Source organism: Myxine glutinosa, chromosome 4 (genome assembly GCF_964187855.1).
Source record: "Myxine glutinosa chromosome 4, kmMyxGlut1.1, whole genome shotgun sequence".
NCBI classification, from domain to species: Eukaryota; Metazoa; Chordata; class Myxini; order Myxiniformes; family Myxinidae; genus Myxine; species Myxine glutinosa.
The window spans coordinates 114,161,570-114,185,906 of NC_136264.1; the positions used below are offsets into that span (position 1 = coordinate 114,161,570).

Below are 24,337 nucleotides of genomic sequence, written 5' to 3' on the forward strand. Positions count from 1 at the left end.
CGATCCTACACTTCACCAGTGCCGTCTCAATCATTCTCCGTGCTCCATTCTCTACGCTAACCCCGAACTTATCTCCGCCCCCCAGAACTTATCTCCGCCCAGAATTTTCTCTAACTTTAGCTCCTCCCCATCAACTGATTGAACCTCCACGTTTAATTTAACATCAACCACTGTTGTAGTGGACTCAGCATGACGAATACGGATCGTGCTTCAAAATAGTTAAACCCGCAAAACGAGGATTAAAGGGCAGAAGCAAAGGAAGACAGGATGGAAAGCAGTGAACACGTGATTCATTCTCTACCCTTGTATCAACATGTCATGATTTCATTTACATCATTAACTGTTCAGAGTCCGTTTTTTACGACCAACAACATTAGCAATAGTTATTCGAAAACGATGGTTTCATTGTTCAAGTATCTGGAGTAATCTGTCTTCTTTTTTGTTTCTTTTAGAAATTCATGGTCTGTTACCTTCTGATAACAATAACATGGTTTACCATTAAAAAAACAATTAAAAAAACAACAACAACACCAAGGCTTCCTCAATCATCTGAGTTTCCGTCCTCTGAACCTCGAGGCTCCGCCCCTCAATACCCTCCGCTGTGTTCCCGCCCTTGTTCCGTCCTCTAAACCTTGAGTCTCCGCCCCTCGAAATGGTGTTCCCGCCCTCCTTTCCGTACGTTATGGCAGAAGACTGCGATGAGGAGGTCGTCTTCCGGGTAACGACGATTCCTTCCCGTCACACAGAGACCGTCTACGTTCCTACTGTCATTCCTACACTTATACCGTTGTAATACTAATAGTCCTGCGAACCTCCGGTTGTCACCTTCAAACACCGTTTTTATGCTCATACTCATAGTAAATGGCAATGATACTGATTCATGATACATCGCTGATGAATGCTGCTTAATATTGCTTCGGTCATTGTGAGAATTGTTTCAAATTATACGGTGTACACGTGGTTCTTACACTTAACAATGCATTGGCCTGTAACCTCATCACGTGACATTAGCATTACTAATCAGATTGACTATATACTCTGCACAGTCAGGTAGAAGGTCTGCCATTGCTTTTCCAAGCGGTATAGTCAGGGCAGGTATATGGAATTTAGCCTTCAATGTCCAGCAGCGAAAGCAAGGAGATTAAGCAGCCGGCTTAACTTCCCTCCAATAGACTCATTGATGCCAACGTCCTGCCTCATTGATGCCAACGATGCCAACCTCTTCCATTAAAGTACCATGATACTAACCCTTGATCTTTACTGTACTCCCATTAAGCTCCCCTCAACCCACTCTTCCACCCCCCAATCCAAATTCTCGACTCACATTACCATGATCATTCCCTCTCCCCCTTTCTTTCATCATGCATTCCTTGCTTCTTACCTCCACCTGTTGTCCCAAATGTTTGTACATTGCCTTTCTTCCCGCCGACACATTACCTTCCTGCTCTTCCATGTACTTGGATTTTATTTACACCCATCTCCTTTACTACCATCAGTGAATGTCATGATGTGCGTGTGTGTGTGTGTGGAAATCTGCCAGGACTCTCCACTGTATCAGTATCTTCAAGACGTTGGAGTCACTGATTTTGAGCTTGCTGATCCCGTCTCGGTCAAAGAGAGGTTGGAAAACGATGGTGGTGGAAAGACGTCACCGTCTGATAGGACTTCATGGGTCTGTATTGTTCACAATAGATTGTAGCACGGTTGATTATCATATACTAGTGAGGTACCCGTGCTACACACGGGTGGGAGGCCATCAACAAACAGACTACCCTTATTATACTTGTCTACCGCTACCCTTACTATATGTTTTGTGTGTCTGTTTGATTTTTTTTGTGTGATAAATGTTAGCTCTTTCACGAGCCTCGATCCTGTACACACACAAAAAAAAAAGACTGCAGAAACGGCGAATGCTAAAGCGAAACGGCGAAACCAATAAATTCCACATTACTGTAGCTGTAGCACCTTCAGTTGCACGTCAGACATGGACAGCAAGCTCGTCAAGGACTTCCATGAAAAACGTACCCGTTCGCAAACAAACGGGTATGTTTGTTTGCGAACACTTAAATCACTTAAAAAACGAGTACGTTTGTTCCATACCCAGTCAATGGCGAATCTGCATGTGGCGATCCGCGAATTCACATTTAGAAAGTAGAAACCATCATGGAATTCCGTCATTCACTTGAACTCGATATCTCTTTTTTCATTCCAAACAGCATAACTCCAATCACAAATTAAAGAACATTAATATAAAAAATAAACTTTTAACAACATTCGTGACATAAACAAATATTTAAATCCTGATGTAAAGTTCCATGCGGTTGGGTGAATACAATTACGAATTCAAAATCGTAATTGTATTCACTCAATTCCAATCATCCATTGATACTTTAACAAAATGATTAACACGATTAACGTTTAACCATTTAACATTACGATTGAATGACGGTTGTATTTGGATATTATCAAACCCGCGCATTGCCGTCATCTGTCCACTTCCGCATTCGCGGCAGGTTTGTAATTCTCATCCAAATCTAAACAGTATTTGTAGAATTTCAACAAAAGCCACATCACTGTTCATGTCGGTAAATATTATTCCATCGTGTTTGGAAAAAACTGGAAAATTGGAAAATTGGGAAAAAATTGAAAAACAATGTTGCCTATTTTACTCCAAGGGGTCCCAGGAATACCCACTCAAAATATCGTTGCGATCGGTTCAGCCGTTTTTGTGGTACCTTTGAAAGGACAGACGGGCGGACATTAGGTGAATTATAGTAAGATGGTAACCGCTTTTTCCACCTTTAAACTCGATGATCGAGAGTCTACGTGACGCATGTTCATTATTGTGGTTGATGGCCATAACAATACAAGCCGTAAATAAAGTGAAAACTAGAGAGTTCATAGACGACCTTACCCCGTGCGGTCTTGGAAAACAAGTAATATTTTGTCCAAGTACTGCTCAATGAAAGGGTTTTGAAAGTGCCAAAAAGGCGATTTGTGAACACGCTGAGAGTGTTCAAGTATATAATTCAATTTAAATAAAATGAAGAGTTTAAAGGTCGTAAAAAAAAAATCCAGAAGTTACCGCTGTAGATACCAGTGTTTTACACACCACTTAATTAACACGTTACATTAGTTATTCGTACATGTTGTTTGTGTCCTTTATGACCTTAAAAAAAGTAAAATTCCTGTTTGGATTGATTTTCAATTTTGTTTACCTGCCAGACAGACAGACAGAGTAAAACATTATCTCACTCCTCTACACATGCACGATCGGGTCGAGTTCAGAGCCAAAGTACTGACAGGTAGAGCTACATTCAAAGTACACTGGCCCCATGCCAAATAAATAAATAACATATCCACAAACACGCGACATCGCCAGGGCACCTTCAGCGCCCGGTGGTGTCGCCTTGCAGCACATGCAGATGGAACTTGGAGGGAGCGGTGTATAATAATTGATTGATTAATTGTGTAATTAAAATAAATAAATAATAATCGTAAAATAATTTATCACTTGGCTAATGGCATACCCTAGCCTGGTGTTGGCTCAGTGGTTAGGGTGTCGGCTTGGGATCCTAGGATCCTGAGTTCGAATCCTGGTCGATCGTTGAATTAATGCCAGGGGGGGTTGACTCAGCCTGTCATCCTTCCGAGGTCGGCAAATTGAGTACCAGCTTGCTGGGATGAATGTGCCGGTGTGTGCCCCGGTTTAGAATAGGTACACCGTATCCCTGCGTGTAGTAAAAGGCGAATAAAGGGTTGGCGTCAGGAAGAGCATCCGCCCATAAAAACATTGCCTCAACTAGAACGGCACTCAGTAGTGATCATACCCCCGCCTGGTTGGCCATATCACTCAATGGTGAAGAATCACTTAAAAAATTTAAAATAATTATCATATCCGAATCCATATTCAGATCATCACCAAAATCGAATCGATTCTTCCTTGTCACACACACAACCTGTCCACCAAGTTTCGTCCAAATCCATCCATAACATTTTGAGATATCCCACAATGTATAGTTTTTGGCCCGATCTCCCAATGGTGAAGAATCACTTGAAAAATTAAATAATTCCCATATCCGAATCCATATTCAGATCTTCTCCAAAATCGAATCTATTCGTCGTTGTCAGACACCCAACCTCTCCACCAAATTTTGTCCGAATCCGTCAACAAATTTTTGAGATATCCTGCTATATATCGTTTTTGACCCAATGCCAATCCCAATCAAATTGGGAGATCAAATCAAATGCAAAGCCCAATGGTGAAGAATCACTTAAATAATTATGGTAGCCGGATCCGAATCCGGATCTTCACCAAAATCTAATAATTTCGTCTTTGTCACATACCCTACATCACTGCCAAATTTCTTCCGAATCCGTCCACAACTTTTTGAGATATTTTGTTCACAAACAAACAGACAAACAGACAGGGGTGAAAACATAACCTCCATCCACCTTTGGTGGCGGAGGTAATAAGGGAACCATGATGAACAAAAAGTTAATCTAATAGCATACCTAAACCATCACTGTTTCATCCAAAGCTGTAACTTTTTGAAAATCATTTAATCAAAAAATTAAATATCGAATCGATTAATCAAAAAATCTAAAATAGCCTTTATAGTCAAATCACTTGGTCATTGTCGTTGCCAAATAGCAGCTTCCTAGCTCAAAAGGTGCCTGAGATATTGCCCAGATGAGAAAGAAAATAAATAAGTGCTTAATAAATTGATAATAATTAAGTAATTATTCAATCAATTGAATAATCAAAAAATAAAAAATACCATTTTTGCCAAAGCACTTGCTCACTATTGTGCTGGAATTTAAGCTTCCTAGCTGAAAGGATGGCTGAGATATCGCCCAGACAAACAAAGAAGACAAGAAGACGTCGTGCATAGCACATCCACCCCCCCCCCCCCCCCCAAAAAAAAAACGTTTGCCATGGATACATCAAATTGTCCGTTTAATTATGATTAAAACTGACGATCCTAATTAAAGCTCAAGTCAATCTGATTTAAATTGATGATTTTTGAATTGATGATTTAAATTGAATCTGATTTAATCTTTTAATTTTGAATAATTTTGAGTTTAGGTATGCAAAGGTTTACAGTGTTATAAAATAAAAACTTTACAGACGACCTATATCCTTTCATTTCCTCTGTGCTGTTTGCGTGCAGCCTTCATTGCTTGAGAGAATAAGATTAAAATTCTCTGTAGCAGCAGCCTGCCTGTGGGAATGGTGGCCCCTCTTGGTGAGAGAAGAAGTGGTATGATTGCTTTCTTTTATTCACTCGTACTCACATGACTGATGGGGATTTATCTGTGGGAAAGAGGAATGAGCATATCATGAGATGGGCAGGAGTAAGGGATATTTGTGGAAAGACATGAGAAGCACAAATTGGTAGGGGCACGTGCTCTTTGGTCTTTGATATGAACTAGGACGTGCCCGTACGTGGGTGCCCGTTCCGTGGCCAAAAAAAAAAAAAAAAAAAAATTCCAAATTTAAATCAAGTGTACCTCCCTGTCTTTGCTAGCCATGACATTCGATGCCATTGACCATTGCCACGCCTACGCCACGGTGAGGCGACAGGGTAGGATTTGTAGGAGACCTGAAAGTGCAGTGTCAGTATGTATTCCATGTTCGAATTGTTTTAGTTTTAAAAATAGATTTAAAAAAAAAAGGTTTGCAAAGCATATCACCAAATTGAAACAGAATTGAAACAAAGCAGAATTCGTGATTATTATTATATTACTATAAATTATTACAAATGATTACATTACAAATTTTATTCGTTAATGTTAATTCCCTGCCATCACCCTCTGCCATCACCCTCTGCCATCACCCTCCCATCACCCTGCCATCACCCTGCCATCACCCTGCCATCACCTTCCCATCACCCTGCCCCATCACCCAGCCCCATCACCCTGCCCCATCACCCTGCCCCATCACCCTGCCCCATCACCCTGCCCCATCACCCTCCCATCTCCCTCCCATCACCCTCCCATCACCCTCCCATCACCCTCCCATCACCCTGCCATCACCCTCTGCCATCACCCTCCCATCACCCTGCCATCACCCTCTGCCATCACCCTCTGCCATCACCCTCTGCCATCACCCTCTGCCATCACCCTCCCATCACCCTCCCATCACCCTGCCAACACCTTCCCATCACCCTGCCCCATCACCCTGACCCATCACCCTGCCCCATCACCCTCCCATCTCCCTCCCATCACCTTCCCATCACCCTCCCATCACCCTGCCATCACCCTGCCATCTCCCTGCCATCACCCTCTGCCATCACCCTCCCATCACCCTGCCATCACCCTCTGCCATCACCCTCTGCCATCACCCTCTGCCATCACCCTCTGCCATCACCCTCTGCAATCACCCTCTGCCATCACCCTCCCATCACCCTGCCATCACCCTCCCATCACCCTGCCATCACCCTGCCCCAACACCCTGCCCCAACACCCTGCCCCAATCACCCTGCCCCATCACCCTCCCATCTCCCTCCCAAACAAAGAATAAATAAAAATGTCTACATGTACATTGTACACACCTTTATCTCGTTAGCACCTCTTCATAAACAACATTGCAGAGGAAACGGCGCTTCTTCGTTGTTTCCTCGTCCTGGGCAAGAATGCGGAGGCTGCTGGATCTGCCAACCCTACAGGCCGCCACGTAGAACTGACAATGGATGAAGAAGTCTCTTGGGCAGAAGATCCCAACATGGTGTAGCGACTGCCAAAAGAAGTTGTGCACTTATTTTGATGAATTCTTTGCGAAACAATTTTTCTTCAATCAATAAATAAAGAATAAGAATAGTCCACATGTACACACCTGTATGTCGTTAGCAGCTCTTCATAAACAACATTGCTGAGGAAACGGCACCTCTCCAGGAGATCCTAACATGGTGTACGACTGCCAAAAGAAGATGTGCACTATTTTTGAAGAATTCGTTACGAAACAATAGTTCTTCAATAAATAAATAATAATAAAAATTGTCTACATGTCCATTGTACACACCTTTATCTCGTTAGCACCTCTTCATAAACAACGTTGCTGAGGAAACGGCGCTGCATCTTTGTTTCCTCGTCCTGGGCAAGAATGCGGAGGCTGCTGGATCTGCCAACCCAACAGGCCGCCACGTAGAACTGACAATGGATGAAGAAGTCTCTTGGGCAGAAGATCCCAACATGGTGTAGCGACTGCCAAAATAAGTTGTGCACTAATTTTGATGAATTCTTTGCGAAACAATTTTTCTTCAATCAATAAATAAATAATAAGAATTGTCCACATGTACACACCTGTATGTCGTTAGCAGCTCTTCATAAACAACATTGCTGAGGAAACGGCACCTCTCCAGGAGATCCCAACATGGTGTACGACTGCCAAAAGAAGTTGTGCACTATTTTTGAAGAATTCGTTTCGAAACAATTGTTCTTCAATAAATAAATAATAATAAAAATTGTCTACATGTCCATTGTACACACCTTTATCTCGTTAGCACCTCTTCATAAACAACGTTGCTGAGGAAACGGCGCTTCTTCTTTGTTTCCTCGTCCAGGGCAAGAATGCGGAGGCTGCTGGATCTGCCAACCCTACTGGCCGCCACGTAGAACTGACCATGGCTGAAGAAGTCTCGTGAGCAGAAGATCCCAACATGGTGTAGCGACTGTCCTTGGGATTTATTCACAGTCATGGCAAAGCAGGGTCGTACCGGAAACTGCCGACGCCGCAGAGTGAACGGGAACATGTTGTCAGATGGACTCAAGGTTATGCGTGGAATGAGCAATGTGCGTCCAGAATTGACACCCATCACAGATTGTGCAACCAACAGATTTGGAAGGATCTGAAGTATGATGTACCTTGAGCCATTGCAGTGCCCGCTCTGCTGGTCGAAGTTTCGCAGCAGCATGATGACCATACCCACCTTGAGAGAGATTCGATGTGGCGGCATACCAGATGGACAGAGGGTGTTCAGGAACTCAGGCGGATACAAATGATCACCCTCAGATTCCGCTGTATCGACGCTACAGCAAACATGTTCCTCCCCTGGAAATATGGTCGTCATGTAGGCATTTACCTGATCGACTTCAGAATTGGTCGGACATAGTATAACACGCTCGCAAAGCCACTTGGGGTTGCTAATGTTGTTATGCAAGTCTTCGTACACCCAAGTGACAATATCCTGAAGTTTTTCACCTGGAAGAATGAGCGGTTCCCTGAGCTCAATAGCAAATTCACCCTCTTCTGGATTGACAGGAATCTTCCCTTCACCCAGATCCAGCAGGAATTTTGCAAAAGCAGATTCGTCCTGTTGTTCTCCAGCACCCTGCATGATCCTCATGTTTACTCTGAGACGAAGTATCTGCACTTTTCTCCACAGGTATGAGCTCTTGAAGCACCTTCCAACTATGTCAATACGGCTACCGTGTGGCACAACAGTAAGGATCTGCCTCCAGTCACCACTGAAAACCATTGCGATGCCGCCAAATGGTTCCTCGGAGCCCCGAAGCCACTGGAATGTTCGATCTGCTGCCTCCAATGCGCGACGATCCATCATTGAAACCTCATCCACCACCATCAGATTAGTCATGCGTATGAGTGCTGCAGTGGTGTCATTTTCACTGATGTTGCAAGTGGACTCATCAGTGAGAATGAGAGGACACTTGGTCCTACTATGGAAGGTGGCCCCTTTAGGCAGCAGCGTAGCTGCAATACCACTTGCAGCAGTTGCAAGAGCCACTTTGCCCATTGCGCGCACTTTGTTGAGTATATGAGACAATGTGAATGTTTTCCCAGTCCCACCACTTGCATCAACTGCAAGCATGCAGCCATGTCCGTGTTCCACACTCCGCATCACTGTATCGACAACAACGCGCTGCTCGTCATTAAGAAGGCACTCTGTTTGAGCGATGTGAGCCTCAAGTTCTCCTATATTGTGCACTGTTTCGTGCTCGATGACGCGCGGAATGCGAGACTGGAAATGAACTGGGTCAGGCTCAGGAAGGCCAAAGGTCCTACTGAGCGAAAAGCCGTGGCACTCAACTTTGTTCCTCAGCTCTAGTAGCACTGCACTCACAATGCGTCCATTTGGTTCATTCACACCTGCAGCACGCATGAAGTCCTCGCACAGCACATACTTGTGCCTTTCCCAGAACTGCACGTGGTTGCCTCTGAGAACGAATATGAGCATGTTGGCAAATACTTCGCGGACTGCAGGGCCAAAAGCAATATTTGCAGCCTCTTCCATAACAGAATCCACCTCCTGGTCATTGTCAACGATGCCATATGCAATGCAGGCTGCCAGATAGGTCTCCATGACCCTACCACCAACACGACGGAGATCCAGAAAGCATGTGGGGCCAGGCACGCGGTACAGTAGCATGCGGAGATAGTACAACTCGGCAGTATGGGAGTTGACGGGAATAATGGGGAGCCGCCCAACCGTATCAGCCTTACGGTTATCCTGGAAACTCAGCCTTCTCTTCCGCAATTGAAACCTTTTCCTCAAGTAGGTGAAGTGCTGGAATACATCTGGATATAGAACATGACGCATGTGTGGATGGAGATTCATGGCTTCGAAAAAGGCGGTGAGGGTTGTTGCAGGGGGTCCTGACTCTGCCACGTTCTGTACGGCACCTTCGTCATTGAACGTGATCACCTGCTCATCCTGTAGATGGAGTGCCAGCATCTCGACTGGTGGGTACTTGCGTTGAATGGGGAAATCGTATATGCGCCAGTATCCCTCAGATGCGGTGATGTAACGCCCTAGTTCGTAGCGTGCCACTTCATCATGTCGTAATGCCTCTCGCATCCTCTCATGAGGCTCTAGTCTGACCAGGCACTGGTCCGGGCCCTTTTCAAGGTATTTGTACAGGTACTTGACACAGGTGACAGCACAGACGATCTCAAGGTTGATGTGAGCATCGTACCTGAGGACAATATATGGATTGTAAGGCACAACCCATGCATTGTTAACTAATACGTTAGCACCGCCTCGTATTGTCTTCATGATGGGATCACCAGGTGCTGCTTCTGCCCGTCTTCTGTACAGGGGATAGGAGTCATCAGAGAAGCTTGTCGTTTGACGTAGGGCTTTGGGATAGTCCTTTGTGCACTTCCGGTCTGCCATGCAAGGGCTCAAGATGTTCCATTCCCCACAGGGGCCGTGAATCATGTGTGATGTCACAATACGGTGTAGTTCCGGATTTGTGAGTCTGTCAGGAATCTCAGCAGAGACCACGCGATCGACATCTGCAGGTGTTCTGGGCTTGTCGCGAGGTACCACGGTCAGGAGCATGTGTATATGGGGAAGGTGACGCTTTTGCGTTTCCTTCACCATCACGTAAGCGTCCACATGCCCCAAGATGTCATGCTTGAGGAGGTCTGCGAGGAGTGCTTCCACCTTCATATGAAACACCCGGGCGATGATATCAGGTCTTGCATTGGGTGGCTGACCCTCAAAAACCGATGCTTTAATTTCTGGCCACTTTGGGTTGCAGGTGAACGTTAGGAAAAAGTCTGGCTTTCCCTTGACTCGGACTAAAGCCATTGCATCCTGAAACTCTTTGGCATACCAACGTGGCGACCCATAAATTGACGGTGGCAGAATGGTGAGGCGTCCAGGTAGCACCTCAGCATCACTGTTTAACGCATCAACGATGATCTTATACTTTTCTGCCTTAATTGACTTCTGGTTGCAGCGAATCCAAGTGAGACGGTGTGACTCAATTTTTGCCATCATGTCGCATACGTACTGCTGTGTCAACCTTCCACCACGAAGCAGTAGATTGAAGTGATGAGTAGGATCACGTACTTGTAGATGGTAGCGGTAGAAAGTTGTTGGCGTTGTCCCTGCCAACTCAGTGTGGTACCCCTGAGAGCCGCAGGGTAGCAGAAGTATGTATGATAGTGGGTCATACGCTGGATGCATGGCGTCTATTGTCTGTAAACCTCCTCCCCTGAGGTGAACAGCGACTGCCAGCCTTCCAAACTGCTCAGTTGTCATAGCCCCTGGAGCAATGACAGCCACATCGCTGTCTGCTGAGGGAAGGTTGACGGTACCATGATGAAGGTCTCGGCGCCGCGTGCGACCTGTTAACACAATATTCAGTTCATTGGCGCTATCATTATGAACCACATACTCAATGGCTGATTTGAATTGCTGGACGTATGGGTTGCACTCATGAATGGCCTGTTGTGCTCTTAGCAAAAACTGTTCATTCAGGCCACTGTTCGAGGTGTGGGCACGACGATAATCCAGCTCATGGGCTGGATCGTGAAAGTAGATCTGAGCAAAGCGTGGGGTACAACCCAGATCGGCAAGAGGAGCACCAATGTAATGGTAAACCTTACCTTGTATGCGCACTCCAGGATTGAAGCCAGGCATACGTATCTCTCGGACACCGATACTTGCCATTGCCAGCGCGTTGTTGTACTGTTTCGCGTGCTTCACAAAGTCCTGGTTAAGGAAAAGGTTTTTAATAGCATCTGGAGGTTGTGATGGAATTGAACCGGGTTTTGGATTCGTAGGATCATGCATAAGAACGACCTTGCCGTGGTTGCAGCAAAATCCTCTTCTCTCCTCATGCCACACCAAAGCAGCACAATGCGAGCATTTAGGGCATTGAAATATTGAGGTCCTGCTCAACGCGTGCCTGTACTCACCATGAAGGACCTCTCGGAAGAAATCGGTATCATCGAATCGAGCAAGGTTGCGATTGTCATGGTGAGCCTGCTCCAGTCTCACACGGTGTACATCCTCATGGCGCAGGGCATCCCTTACTTGCCGGTCTTCTCGCTGGTGAGGGATTTCTTCTGCACGACGCCTTGTCATGCGTCCAGTGTTGTCTGCCAAGCGAGCAGTCCGATCTTCATCCGTTTCAGCTGCACGACGCCTTGTCACGCGCGTAACGTCGCGTGTCAAGCGAGCAGCGCGTTCATCATCAGTTTCTTCTGTACGACGCCTTGTCATGCGTCCAGTGTTGTCTGCCAAGCGAGCAGTCTGTTCTTCATCCGTTTCAGCTGCACGACGCCTTGTCACGCGCGTAACGTCGCGTGTCAAGCGAGCAGCGCGTTCTTCAGCAGTTTCTTCTGTACGACGCCTTGACATGCGTCCAGTGTTGTCTGCCAAGCGAGCAGTCCGTTCTTCATCCGGTTCTTCTGCACGACGCCTAGTCACGCGCGTAACGTCGCGTGTCAAGCGAGCAGCGCGTTCATCATCAGTTTCTTCTGTACGACGCCTTGTCATGCGTCCAGTGTTGTCTGCCAAGCGAGCAGTCTGTTCTTCATCCGTTTCAGCTGCACGACGCCTTGTCACGCGCGTAACGTCGCGTGTCAAGCGAGCAGCGCGTTCTTCAGCAGTTTCTTCTGTACGACGCCTTGACATGCGTCCAGTGTTGTCTGCCAAGCGAGCAGTCCGTTCTTCATCCGGTTCTTCTGCACGACGCCTAGTCACGCGCGTAACGTCGCGTGTCAAGCGAGCAGCGCGTTCTTCAGCAGTTTCTTCTGTACGACGCCTTGACATGCGTCCAGTGTTGTCTGCCAAGCGAGCAGTCCGTTCTTCATCCGGTTCTTCTGCACGACGCCTAGTCACGCGCGTAACGTCGCGTGTCAAGCGAGCAGCGCGTTCTTCAGCAGTTTCTTCTGTACGACGCCTTGACATGCGTCCAGTGTTGTCTGCCAAGCGAGCAGTCCGTTCTTCATCCGGTTCTTCTGCACGACGCCTAGTCACGCGCGTAACGTCGCGTGTCAAGCGAGCAGCGCGTTCTTCAGCAGTTTCTTCTGTACGACGCCTTGACATGCGTCCAGTGTTGTCTGCCAAGCGAGCAGTCCGTTCTTCATCCGGTTCTTCTGCACGACGCCTAGTCACGCGCGTAACGTCGCGTGTCAAGCGAGCAGCGCGTTCTTCAGCAGTTTCTTCTGTACGACGCCTTGACATGCGTCCAGTGTTGTCTGCCAAGCGAGCAGTCCGTTCTTCATCCGTTTCAGCTGCACGACGACTTGTCACGCGTCCAGTGTTGTCTGCCAAGCGAGCAGTCCGTTCTTCATCCCTTTCAGCTGCACGACGCCGTGTCACGCGCGTAACGTCGCGTGCCAGGCGAGCAGCTCGTTCCTCGTCAGATTCCATTGCGCGTGCACTACGTGCAGCTTCGTTCCTTCGTTCTCGTAAACGACGACTCGATTGGGGCATTGTCTTTATCTACAATCTATCTATAAGATAGACAGTAAGTAATAAGTATATAGCCGGTAAGTATAGAGCACTTTCGTAAGGCCGGAAGTGAAGTCTACACTGTCCGGAAGTTCGCATATCGCATATCTATCTATCTATCTATTAATGCCCAATTATTCAATTATCGCCAACGTATTTTGGCTTTTTGCAATTTAATCGCAAGGAAAAGTAGAAAGAGAAGAGGGAAAAAAAGAAAAGCCTTGCCTTGCTGCAAACAGCTGCTGCAAACAACAACAACATGGAAGGCTTCACTGTCCGGAAGTTGGCATATCGCAGTTACGATTATTTTAGTGTTAATGGCCAATTATTCAATTAGCGCCAACGTATTTTGGCTGTTTGCAATTTAATCGCAAGGAAAAGTAGAAAGAGAAGAGGGAAAAAAAGAAAAGCCTTGCCTTGCTGCAAACATCTGCTGCAAACAACAACAACAGTGAAGTCTTCACTGTCCGGAAGTTGGCATATCGCAGTTACGATTATTTTAGTGTTAATGCCCAATTATTCAATTAGCGCCAACGTATTTTGGCTTTTTGCAATTTAATCGCAAGGCAAAGTAGAAAGAGAAGAGGGAAAAAAAAAAAAGCCTTGCCTTGCTGCAAACAGCTGCTGCAAACAACAACAACAGGGAAGGCTTCACTGTCCGGAAGTTGGCATATCGCAGTTACGATTATTTTAGTGTTAATGGCCAATTATTCAATTAGCGCCAACGTATTTTGGCTGTTTGCAATTTAATCGCAAGGAAAAGTAGAAAGAGAAGAGGGAAAAAAAGAAAAGCCTTGCATTAACGCATTAACGCTTGCATTGCATTAACGGTTCGGCACACGTGATAGCTCGCTGCTCTCTGATTGGTTGAAGCGTTTTTTGGACATAGCTCGGTAAGTACTTGTCCGATTAATTACAAACCTTGAAAAGGCACATCCTCGGGTCCCCAGCAATATACCTGGCAAGTTTAAAGTATATCGGACCCGTGGTTGTCGAGAAACAGCGGTCACAGACAAACACACAGACACACAGACACACAGACACACAGACACACAGACACACAGACACACAGAGATTACTGGAATTATAGATAGATGTAGTTGGTAGGAGGAAATGGGGCAGACGAAAGTTAGTTGAGGTGGAAGGAAGTGGTGGAGAGGGACATGAGAGATGTAGAGACGCTGGAGGAGAAATCTCATGCTGCTGCCCTCACAAGAAGGTGGAATTTATTGGTGTCATAAAAGTATAGTTGTAGTAGTAGCAGTAGTAGATCTCAAAACAGCGTTCCATTGCAACGAGCACCATTTATTTTGATCTCTGCGCTTTGGTCTGAAATCTTTCACTTTAAAAGCATTATTAAGTGCGTTTTTGTGGTATGGATTTGACTTGCATTTGCAGGATGACACTTGCAGGAGACAGGTGGTTAGTTGCATCTTGAGCAGCTCCGCTCTTCTCCACGATGATCTGAAGCTCATTGATCTTTTTGCTCCTGGAGCAATAACAGAATCTGGTGGAGAACCACATCGTTGCAAAAGTGATGGAGAAACTCATGGTGTGACTTGGTAAGGCTGTGTCATGATGGTGGATGTGGAGGGGAGGACTCAATGAGACAAAAAAAAGTGTGTCGTTGTCTCACAAAGACTTCATTCTGCATAATCTCTTCCCTAATGAAGGTGAACTCACTTATGATGGCAAAACGTGTCTTTGCTTAGGTTTTCTGCTGCTTGCTTGGCAGTTCTGGCTGTTATGATCGCCATCTTTTCGGTTCACAAGACCTATCCATCCACTTGGCTGCTTCTGACTCTTTTGCTGATCCTTGTGACCACCTGCGTAGCTCTCACGCAGTTGTTGAAAAAGTGGTTTAAGAGAAAGAAACTGTTGATGAGCCAGGAGGAGCTGCAACAGTTGGTGCATGGAATTGAGCAGTTAGGATCCTTGGCAGGTAGAGCAATTCGCTTTGTCCAGGAGAGTGAAGTGATCGCCCGAGGTTTTACCCTGTGAGTAACCACTTATGTTTCCCCACTCGAAATCTCCATCACTTTTCCTTTGCTTTTTTCTCACATATTAACTCTTGTTTCACCTACCTTTGTCACTACAGAAGTGCAGGTTGCATCCCCGTTTTCGTTCTCTTTTACGATAAGGAATTGTTTTGAAACCCATTCCAAAAAGTCATTCTTCATTCGTTAAACAATCATTCACAAGGTATTCAATGAACTTAGATTAATTAGTGAATTATATTGCGATTGGTTCCTGTTTATTACATTGCGATTGGTTCCTGTTTATTATATTGCGATTGGTTCCTGTTTATTATATTGTGATTGGTTCCTGTTTATTATATTGCGATTGGTTCCTGTTTATTACATTGTGATTGGTTCCTGTTTATTATATTGCGATTGGTTCCTGTTTATTACATTGTGATTGGTTCCTGTTTATTACATTGTGATTGGTTCCTGTTTATTACATTGTGATTGGTTCATGTTTATTATATTGTGATTGGTTCATGTTTATTATATTGTGATTGGTTCCTGTTTATTACATTTTGATTGTTTCCTGTTTATTATATTGTGATTGGTTCCTGTTTATAAATATGTACGTAATGGCGATTATGGGTGAACGGGCAGATTTTAAGGTACCGTAACCGCTGAGTTGTCAGAGTTTGCCCTGCTGTGTACGGCGAGAAAAGCGGCGCCATTGTTATGACGTCGCTGGTACACTGAGTATCCCAGGCAGTGACGGTAGTGACGGCACTTCCTCCAAGCTCAGTGGCTACGTTAAGTGTTTGTCTCCTCAGTGGGCGTGTGTGTGTGTGTGTGTGTGTGTGTGTGTGTGTGTGTGTGTGTGTGTGTGTGTGTGTGTGTGTGTGTGTGTGTGTGTGTGTGTGTGTGTGTGTGTGTGTGTGTGTGTGTGTGTGTCAGCTCCTTTAAATGCCTTAGACCACGTGTTAAAAAACTGTTGGCATTTGGTTCTATACATTTTTGCGATGTCCACATCATCAGATTACCTGCAACATAATGGTTGAGACCTTTTAGTGCAAGACCTTTTTTCTCAACCCACTTATCTCATCCTTGGGGGAATTCGAAAACAGCATTGTTTGCTTTTAAAGTAACCACGATTCATGGTTGCTGATTCCACACACAAGTTTGCTGATACTACATTCTTTCGCCATCTACAGAGTAATCACTTTTGTGTTGTTTTGGGGGATTTTTCTTAGCTACTTATCTGATGCTCTGCATCAGTTATACCTGTGGTTCTTAACCTGGGTTCGACCGAAACCCAGGGGTTCAGTGAGCCAGTCTCAGGGGTTCGGCGGAGGTCCTCCGAAACGCATTGCAATTTGTTTTGTTTTTTTGTGTTTAGTTTTGTATCAATTTTGAATCTATGTGTAATTACGCTTATTATTAATATTATTATTATTATTTTGCTATGCATGTTACGAACGAATGGAAATGTTATTTGTAATTGTATTCCCATCCCATTCATGGTTTCTCTGGTCTGTGTTTAAGATAAGTTGTTTCACACTGACTGTGATAAGTTGAATCAATGAGCAACTTGCTAATTATTCTGTTGATGGTGCTTACTTGCCTACTTACTTACTGGATTTTGGACTTTGCAGGTGTTCAGAAATTCCAGTGAATAGCCTCGATTAGCTTGCCGTGTGCCGTGCGTCATTGGTCGCGCCTTACTTTGGAGTTACTGATTAATTGAAAAGTAATTTGGAAATGTTTGTGGATATGCAGGGTGGGTTCAGAGTTATATTAAAGTCAAAAGTGGATGGTGATTTTAAAATATGATTGAATTACTCAGAAAATTAGGTGGAGGTGATATAACTCCTTTGGTCGCAATTCAAAACTAACAATTCGCAGTTTTCTATGTGATATTATAATGGGATTTGAGGTGACATAGAGTTGAGTAGATAATAAATCCCGTCATCGTAACTATAAGTTATGTTTTCTTCGTTAAAATTTCTCAGTTTTCAGAGGGGTACTGATTATATTTAAGCATGTTCCTTTTTTTATTTTTGTCATATAATTATTTGCCCGAACTCAATAAAGATCAGTTTGTTACTTCTTTTTTTTCTGCAGTATTTCGAGCAAAAAAAGGATGTGGTCAGAGGATTACGTGCGGTACGGGTTCACGTGTTTGACGGAACGGGACGGATGTCAGCGTCCTCAATGCATGCTTTGCAATGTCAAGTTGAGCAACTCCAGCCTAGCACCAGCAAAACGCTGGGAACACTTCAAAAAACTGCACGGCGAGGGGCAGTACAAAGACGCAACGCTGCATGAATTCAAATTGAAGAGGGTCCGATTCGATGCAAGTGCTACCTTGCCCACTCTCGGCTTCGTTCCAATTGACAAACCGATCCTCACCGCGTCGTATGAAGTTGCGTACCTGATCGCAAAGCAGGGCAAACCGCACACCATTGGAGAGACACTCATCAAACCGGCTGCGTTGAAGATGGCCAACATCATGCTCGGAAAAGCTGCTGAAAACAAGTTGTCTCTCGTTCCACTCTCAAATGACACTAGCAGATGCAGAATTGACGATATGAGTGACGACATCCTCGCCCAAGTAGTTGCAGATTTATTCGCGAGCCCGACGAAATTCAGCCTTCAACGAGACGAGACCACCGACGTTTCGAATTTGAGCCAGCTCATCTTATTTATGCGTTATGTCAAAGGAGACGAGATCAAGGAAGACTTTCTGTTCTGCAAGCCTCTCACAACAACGACAAAGGCAGCTGACATGAAGAACCTTGTGGACGACTTCTTCAGAAACAATGGCCTCTCGTGGAACATGGTGTCTGCAGTTTGCTCGGACGGAGCTCCAGCCATGCTGGGATGCAACTCCGGTTTTGGAGCGCTGGTGAAGGCCGATGCACCACACATCATCGTCATGCACTGCGTCCTGCACAGACACGCGCTGGCATCAAAAACCCTGCCTCCAAAACTGGCCAATGTTCTGAAAATCGTCGTTGAAACTGAATTACGTGCGAAGCCATGCTCTGAATCATCGCATCTTCAAAGAGCTGTGCAATGAAATCGGCTCTGAATTTAAAGTCCTTCTCTACCACTCTAACTTTTGATGGTTATCACGAGGGAAGTTAGTGAGCCGTGTTTTTGCCTTGTGTGTAGAATTAGCCCTGTTTTTGCGAGAACACCAGCATTGCCATGCAACATTGCAACGCACTTCCAAGAGTCAGAGTTCATCCTCGCCTTGGCGTACTTGGCTGACATCTTCGACGCACTCAATCATCTCAATTGCCAGATGCAAGGCGGTGGAGTGAATGTCATCGAATCTGAAGAAAAGCTGAGCGCTTTCCGAAAGAAGTTACCATTGTGGAGGCGGCGAACAGAGAACGACAACTTCGCGAACTTTTCCCTACTGGACGAGTGCGTGAGCGGGATCGAAGATGAGTTTAAAGTTGGAGGCACTGCTGTACCGGGGGAGCTGAAGCAAGCAATTGCCACGCACTTGGATGAGCTGGGAAAGTCATTCGACGGCTACTTCCCCGACCAAGAGCAATACCCAGCATGGGTGCGGCAGCCATTTACTTTCGACGTTGCAACGGCAGATGTGAACGACCAATACCTCAACGACCTTATCGAACTTCAGCAGAGCCCGACTCAACAACAACTCTTCGGCACAACAACGCTCTCAAAGTTTTGGTGCCGCCAAATGGAAGGGTATCCTCACATCGCTAAAATTGCCCTTGAGATCCTCACGCCGTTCGTTACAATGTATCTCTGCGAGCATGCGTTTTCGAAACTGGTAGACATTAAAACAAAGAAAAGGAGCAGGCTTTCATGCGAAAATGATTTGAGGGTGGCCCTTGCCAAAACAAAACCATGCATTTCCCAGATCGCCTCCCGAAAAGAAGAACAGAAAACGCATTAAGATGCAATTCTTCTTAATTTTTTTTGTCAAATTTGAGGGGTTCCGCGAGTGTTCGGTGGGTTTCGTTAGGGTTCGGCACCTTTAAACAGGTTAAGAACCACTGAATTATACATAGGATAGCTATGTCGTGAATAGACTTGGTTTATATTTTACAATCCAAGAATTCTTGTTTGTGGCTCGCAGGATAACTGGTTCCAGGTGGTGTACTCGCGCCTGCAGCCAGCCGGAGTGTCCAGGGAGTTGTGGGGACAAATTAAATTCAAGAGGGCACGTTTCTTTAAAAAGCACATCAATACAACTGGAGGTGACGGTGCTTCTGCGAGAACAATTTCTGCGCCAACACGCGGAGTTGATGTATTTATGATATGTGAACTCGGATGACAAAAAGCAAAGCCAAAATCCTCTTACAAAACAAAGTACACCACACTTGATGCCTTTTCCATTTTAAACCACTTGTCAAGCGTTTGGGCTTCTTGAAAAGCGCTATACAAAATAAATGAATTATTATTATTATTATTATTATTTATATATCACAAACAGACAGACAAACAGACACATAAAACAAATAACATCGGGAGCGGTAGACAAGATGGGGAGAGAGGGGGAAGGACACAAACACAACATTTGAGAGCAGGGACCGAGAGACATGGAGACATCGAGAGATCTGTGGGAGGGAGAGGGCTTTGGGGGGGAGGCATGTGAAGGGGGGAGGCATGTGAAGGGGGGGAGGCATGTGAAGGGGGGGGGGGTGGGAGAGGTATAAACATATGGACACTGCCAGGATTTCCAGGAAATAAGTTGGAATTTCAAACAAGGTGGATCTGGGGTGAATTAGTGGGGGTAGAAAAGATCAAGGTTATGGATGGGGGAAGATAAGAGATGGTGGTGAACAGCTGTTTTAAAGACCTGGAGGGAGGAGAGGGATTGAAGGGAGTGTGGGAGTTTGTTCCACAGGCGGGAGAAAAGAGGAATGAAAGAGTGAAGGTGAGCAGAGAGCCGAGATTTCGGCAGTTTAACCATCAGAGGGTTGCTGGCAGATCTTGTGCGACCTGTAGGAATATTTGGGGGACAGAGCACGGAGAGAGCTGGGGGAGCAAGGCCGGAGAGGAGTCGGTAGAAGACAGAAAGACCACCTACCTGCCTGCGGTGAGTGAGTGAAAGGCCCTCAGAGATAGCTTCATCGCGGGAGATTCCAATGATTTTGAAAGCTTTGGATTCAACAGCGTGAAGCCGAGCCAGGTGTGAGGCAGGAGCACCAGCCCATAGGGGAGAACAGTATTCCATTGAGCTGCGGATGAAAGCCTTGTATGTGGTGAGGAGCTCAGGTGTGCCGAGGAAGGACTTCGCACGACGGAGGATGCCCAGTCGGCGACTGGCTTTGGAGGCCAGCTTGGAAATGTGGTTTTCCCAAGAAAGATCATGGCAGATAGTGAGACCCAAAAGCTTGAGTGACAGAACTTCTTGGAGAGGATTCTTGAGAAAGTAGATGGGAGGGTTGTCCAGTCGATCTTTTCGGAGAGACATAGTAAGAGAGTGAGATTTGGCAGGATTGAAAGACATGTTCCACTTGTTTGACCAGTCTGTGATTTTGTCCAGGTCTTCAGAGAGTGAGGAGGCTGCAGACTGCCTATCTGAGGGAAGAGGAATGGAGCGGCAGAGAGTGGAGTCATCAGCAAAGAGATAGAGAGGATTTTCCAGAGAGTCAGAGAGATCATTGATAAAGACCAGAAAAAGCACAGGGCCCAGCACACTTCCTTGGGGAACTCCAGCCTGAACAGGAAGGGGAGATGAGAGAAATCCATTCAGGGCCACACGTTGACTACGACCAGAGAGGAAGTCCGCAAGCCATGCATGGAGATTTCCATGGATACCATAGGAGGAGAGTTTGGTGAGCAGAGCTGGGTGCCAGACCGTTTCAAAGGCCCTTGATATGTCAAGGGAGACAGCTCTGATTTCCTGTTTGGCATTCAGGACCTCCATCCATTGTTGAGACAGCAGAAGCAGCATGTCCAGAGTAGAGTGACCTGGTCTGAAACCAAATTGATGATCAGAGATCAAGCCATTGGAGAAGAGGAAAGATTTCATATCCGAAGCAATGATGGATTCCATGACTTTGCTGATAATTGGGAGCAGGCTGATTGGTCTGTAGTTGCAAGGATCTGTTTTTGCACCTTTTTTGTGTAAAGCGGTAATGTTAGCTGATTTCCAGGATGCTGGCAGATGACCTTGAGCAAAAGATAGGGTGAAAAGAACAGAGAGAGGGTGAGATAGAGCGGCAGAGCAGGATTTTAGGACCCGTGGGCTGATGCCGTCTGGTCCAGTTGCAGAATCAGAGTCGAGGTTTGACAAAAACTCCTCCATCTTGTCAGGAGAGAAGGACACAGAGTCCAGGAGCATTTGGGTTCGACTGGGAAAGGTGGGAACAGAGAGAGATGGGTTTGGGACTAAGGATTTCGAGGCGAACACAGAGTTGAGGCATTCGGCTTTGTCACGTGCGATGTCAACTGTGTGGCCATTTGAGGTAAGGGAGGGGATGGAGGGGGAACAAACACCAGAAACGGATTTGACCAGACGCCACCAGGATTTGGAGGAAGGAGACAGGTTTGAGAGTTCATTCTTGAGTGAGGAGAGATAGTGCTTCCTGGCACTCCTGAGGGTAGACACACACTTGTTCCGAGCTTGGTGGAAGGAACTGAGATTTCCTTCAGTTGGATTAGCCTTCCAAGAGGCAAAGGCAAGTTGTTTCAGGGCAACTGCCTCACCACAAGATTCAGTGTACCATGGACAGGAGGAAGGGTAAGACAATTGAAGGCGAGATGGGATAAATCTGTGCATGAGAGAGATCAGTTTGCTTTGGAAGAATTCCCAGGAAGAATTGATGTCAGAGGCAGTGGAGATGGGAGACCAATCCAGACGATTGATGGCTGCTTGAAGACCGTCCCAGTCGGCCTGAGTGAAATGCCAGACTCGTCGACGCTGAGGAGGCTCTCTGAGAATGGCCAGAGAGATGTCCACTTTGACAAGCACATGATCAGAAGAACCGATTGGAGCAGAAGAAGAGCAGCAGACATTAGCAGGGAAGTTTGTCATAACCAAGTCTAGAAGAGAAGATACTCCATTGGCTGAGATCCGGGTCGGGAAATTGACAGATTGTGTCAATCCCAGTGAGTCACAGAAGTCCTTTGCTGAGGTGCCATGACTAGTGAGAGAGGAACCCACACCCAACCAGGTGGCATGATGACAGTTGAAGTCACCACATATGAGGAAGAGAGAGTTGGGATGAGTGGATAGAAGTTGGTCCATGTTGTCAGACATTGAAATGTAGATGGAGTCATCACTGTTTGGGGGACGGTACAGAACACATATGAACAAAAGGTGGGAGCGGAGAGGAAGCCGTAACCAGAGGTACTCCTGCGGGTGCGGAGGAAAGAGAGCAGTGCAAGGAGAGTGAGGAAGAGAGTTTTTGACAAAGATAGCCACCCCACCACCAGGCCGAGGCTCAGGTCTATCATACCGGAGGAGGGAGTAACCAGGAAGAGATATTAAGGAATCAGAGACATCTTGAAGGAGGAAAGTCTCTGTTAAGCAGATCAAGTCTGGATTGTCAGAAGCAACCTGTATGGAGAGATCAGTCAGGTTTGAGCGAAGGCCCCGGATGTTTAATATATACAGTATATATATATACATAATATATATATATATATATATACATGACATGCAGACATGGAGACATCGAGAGAACTGTGGGAGGGAGAGGGCTTTGGGGGGAAGGCATGGGACGGGGGGGGGGGGGGGGGTGGGAGATGTAAATGTTTCATGATATTTGTTATATTATATCACATTTATCTGTCAATATTGCTGAAATGAAGATCAAATAGCTGTATGTTGAAATATGTTGAAAAAGTCAAAACATTACATGGGGTGTACTTACTTTTTCACGTGACTGTATATATATATATTTCCTGGACATTTCACCCTGGACATCGGCGGTACTCCTGACCGCGTTTCCGTGGACCACCTCAAGCCGGCCCACCCTGACGTGGACCACCCCCCGCAAGCGGCTCGGCCCCCGCGTCGGGGCCGCCCCCCGGCGGGCGGACCCCCGGCACCGCCCAGCCCCGCCGGCACGCCACCCCCCTGTCCTGCACCCATCCCAGATGCCGCCAGAGGCATCCCGCCATCCCAAACGCCGCCAGCCGCCAGAGGGCGCTTCGGCCGGGTCATCCGTTTGCCCCACAAACTGACCCTTCAGGTGCATGGGAATTCTGGGGGGGGCGCATGTGGCGGACACGATGGCTCGCTGGCGTGGTGACATCATTCCGCGCACCAATGTGGTGTCGGCCACGCCCGAGGGGTAGGCGTGGCCTCGGGATATACACGGGGCTCGCAGCCCCGAGCGAGTCAGTGCTACAGTTTGAGCTTTACAATAAAGACTCTTTTGGTTTTGATCCTACGCGTTGTGGCTTACCTTTTTGGCAAACAAGTTGTGCACGTAGCACCGCACTACAGTATCACACATATCTTAGGGCGACCGGAGCAATAGCTGGAGAGAAGTTCCGATTACAAACTTCAGAAATAAGCGTTTTAATGATGTAGACAAGGCCTGCACCAAGTTATGCGACATTAGCATGTCTATTTGGGAAACCAAACAAGCATTAAATTTAACATTTTTGGAGTTTGTTGCATGCACTCGAGTGAGGGCATGTTCATGCAAAGCCAGCAGTGTAAATGCAAACCCGAATCAAACCAAACGATTGTTGTGAGACACAACCAGAAAGGTTACATATTTCATATTGCTCTTTGTTTATTCAATTATAGTCCCAAAATGAGCACTGTGCCATTTCCTGAACAGGTCAACAGCAGATCTGCCCACAAGAGTGCTGGACTCAGGGGTCAGAGCGAAGCTCCAACATACGGAGCTCCGCCAATCGCTCTACCAGGCAGTGCGTCTGGCCTTGCTCGCTCTCCGCCAAGCCACGGCTGACATGCTGAAGTCATATCCTTGTCGAGGCGTGTTCCGCACACGATGGCGCAGCTGTAGGGCGTGGAATGTGACCGGGAAACCTTGCAAGTAGCAAAGTCGACATTTGACACCTTTAAGCAGTTCTTCAACGAGTGTAGCAGAAACTGTATGGGAACTTTTCTCTTGTGACTATTGTTATAAAGATTTATTTTGGTGATTTTGATTACTTTGCCATGTTGCTACCTTTGCTATTTCTCATGGG

The 24,337-nt window shown here is 46.2% G+C and overlaps 2 protein-coding genes across 3 annotated transcripts; one reads left to right on the forward strand and one right to left on the reverse strand.

The window, feature by feature from the left end:
• Positions 1-640: 640 nt before the first annotated feature.
• On the forward strand, positions 641-24,298 carry VEZT (vezatin, adherens junctions transmembrane protein). Of its 2 annotated transcripts, none has more exons than XM_068113136.2 (6): positions 641-718; positions 1,541-1,672; positions 5,175-5,264; positions 14,613-14,776; positions 14,927-15,211; positions 23,965-24,298. In XM_068113136.2, exons 1-6 carry the CDS (start codon positions 653-655, stop codon positions 24,185-24,187), a joined length of 960 nt encoding a protein of 319 aa, XP_067969237.2. In that variant the 5' UTR covers positions 641-652; the 3' UTR covers positions 24,188-24,298. The 2 variants fall into 2 exon arrangements, with proteins under 2 accessions (XP_067969237.2, XP_078632420.1); XM_078776294.1 differs by lacking the exon at positions 23,965-24,298 and adding an exon at positions 16,828-17,155 and having other exon boundaries at positions 667-718.
• LOC144891796 (ATP-dependent DNA helicase Pif1-like) lies at positions 6,603-9,605 on the reverse strand. The gene is made up of 4 exons (XM_078776291.1): positions 7,306-9,605; positions 7,025-7,206; positions 6,839-6,919; positions 6,603-6,739 (listed from the first exon to the last, which is right to left on the reverse strand). Exon 1 carries the CDS (start codon positions 9,576-9,578, stop codon positions 7,494-7,496), a length of 2,085 nt encoding a protein of 694 aa, XP_078632417.1. The 5' UTR covers positions 9,579-9,605; the 3' UTR covers positions 6,603-6,739; positions 6,839-6,919; positions 7,025-7,206; positions 7,306-7,493.
• Positions 24,299-24,337: the final 39 nt, after the last annotated feature.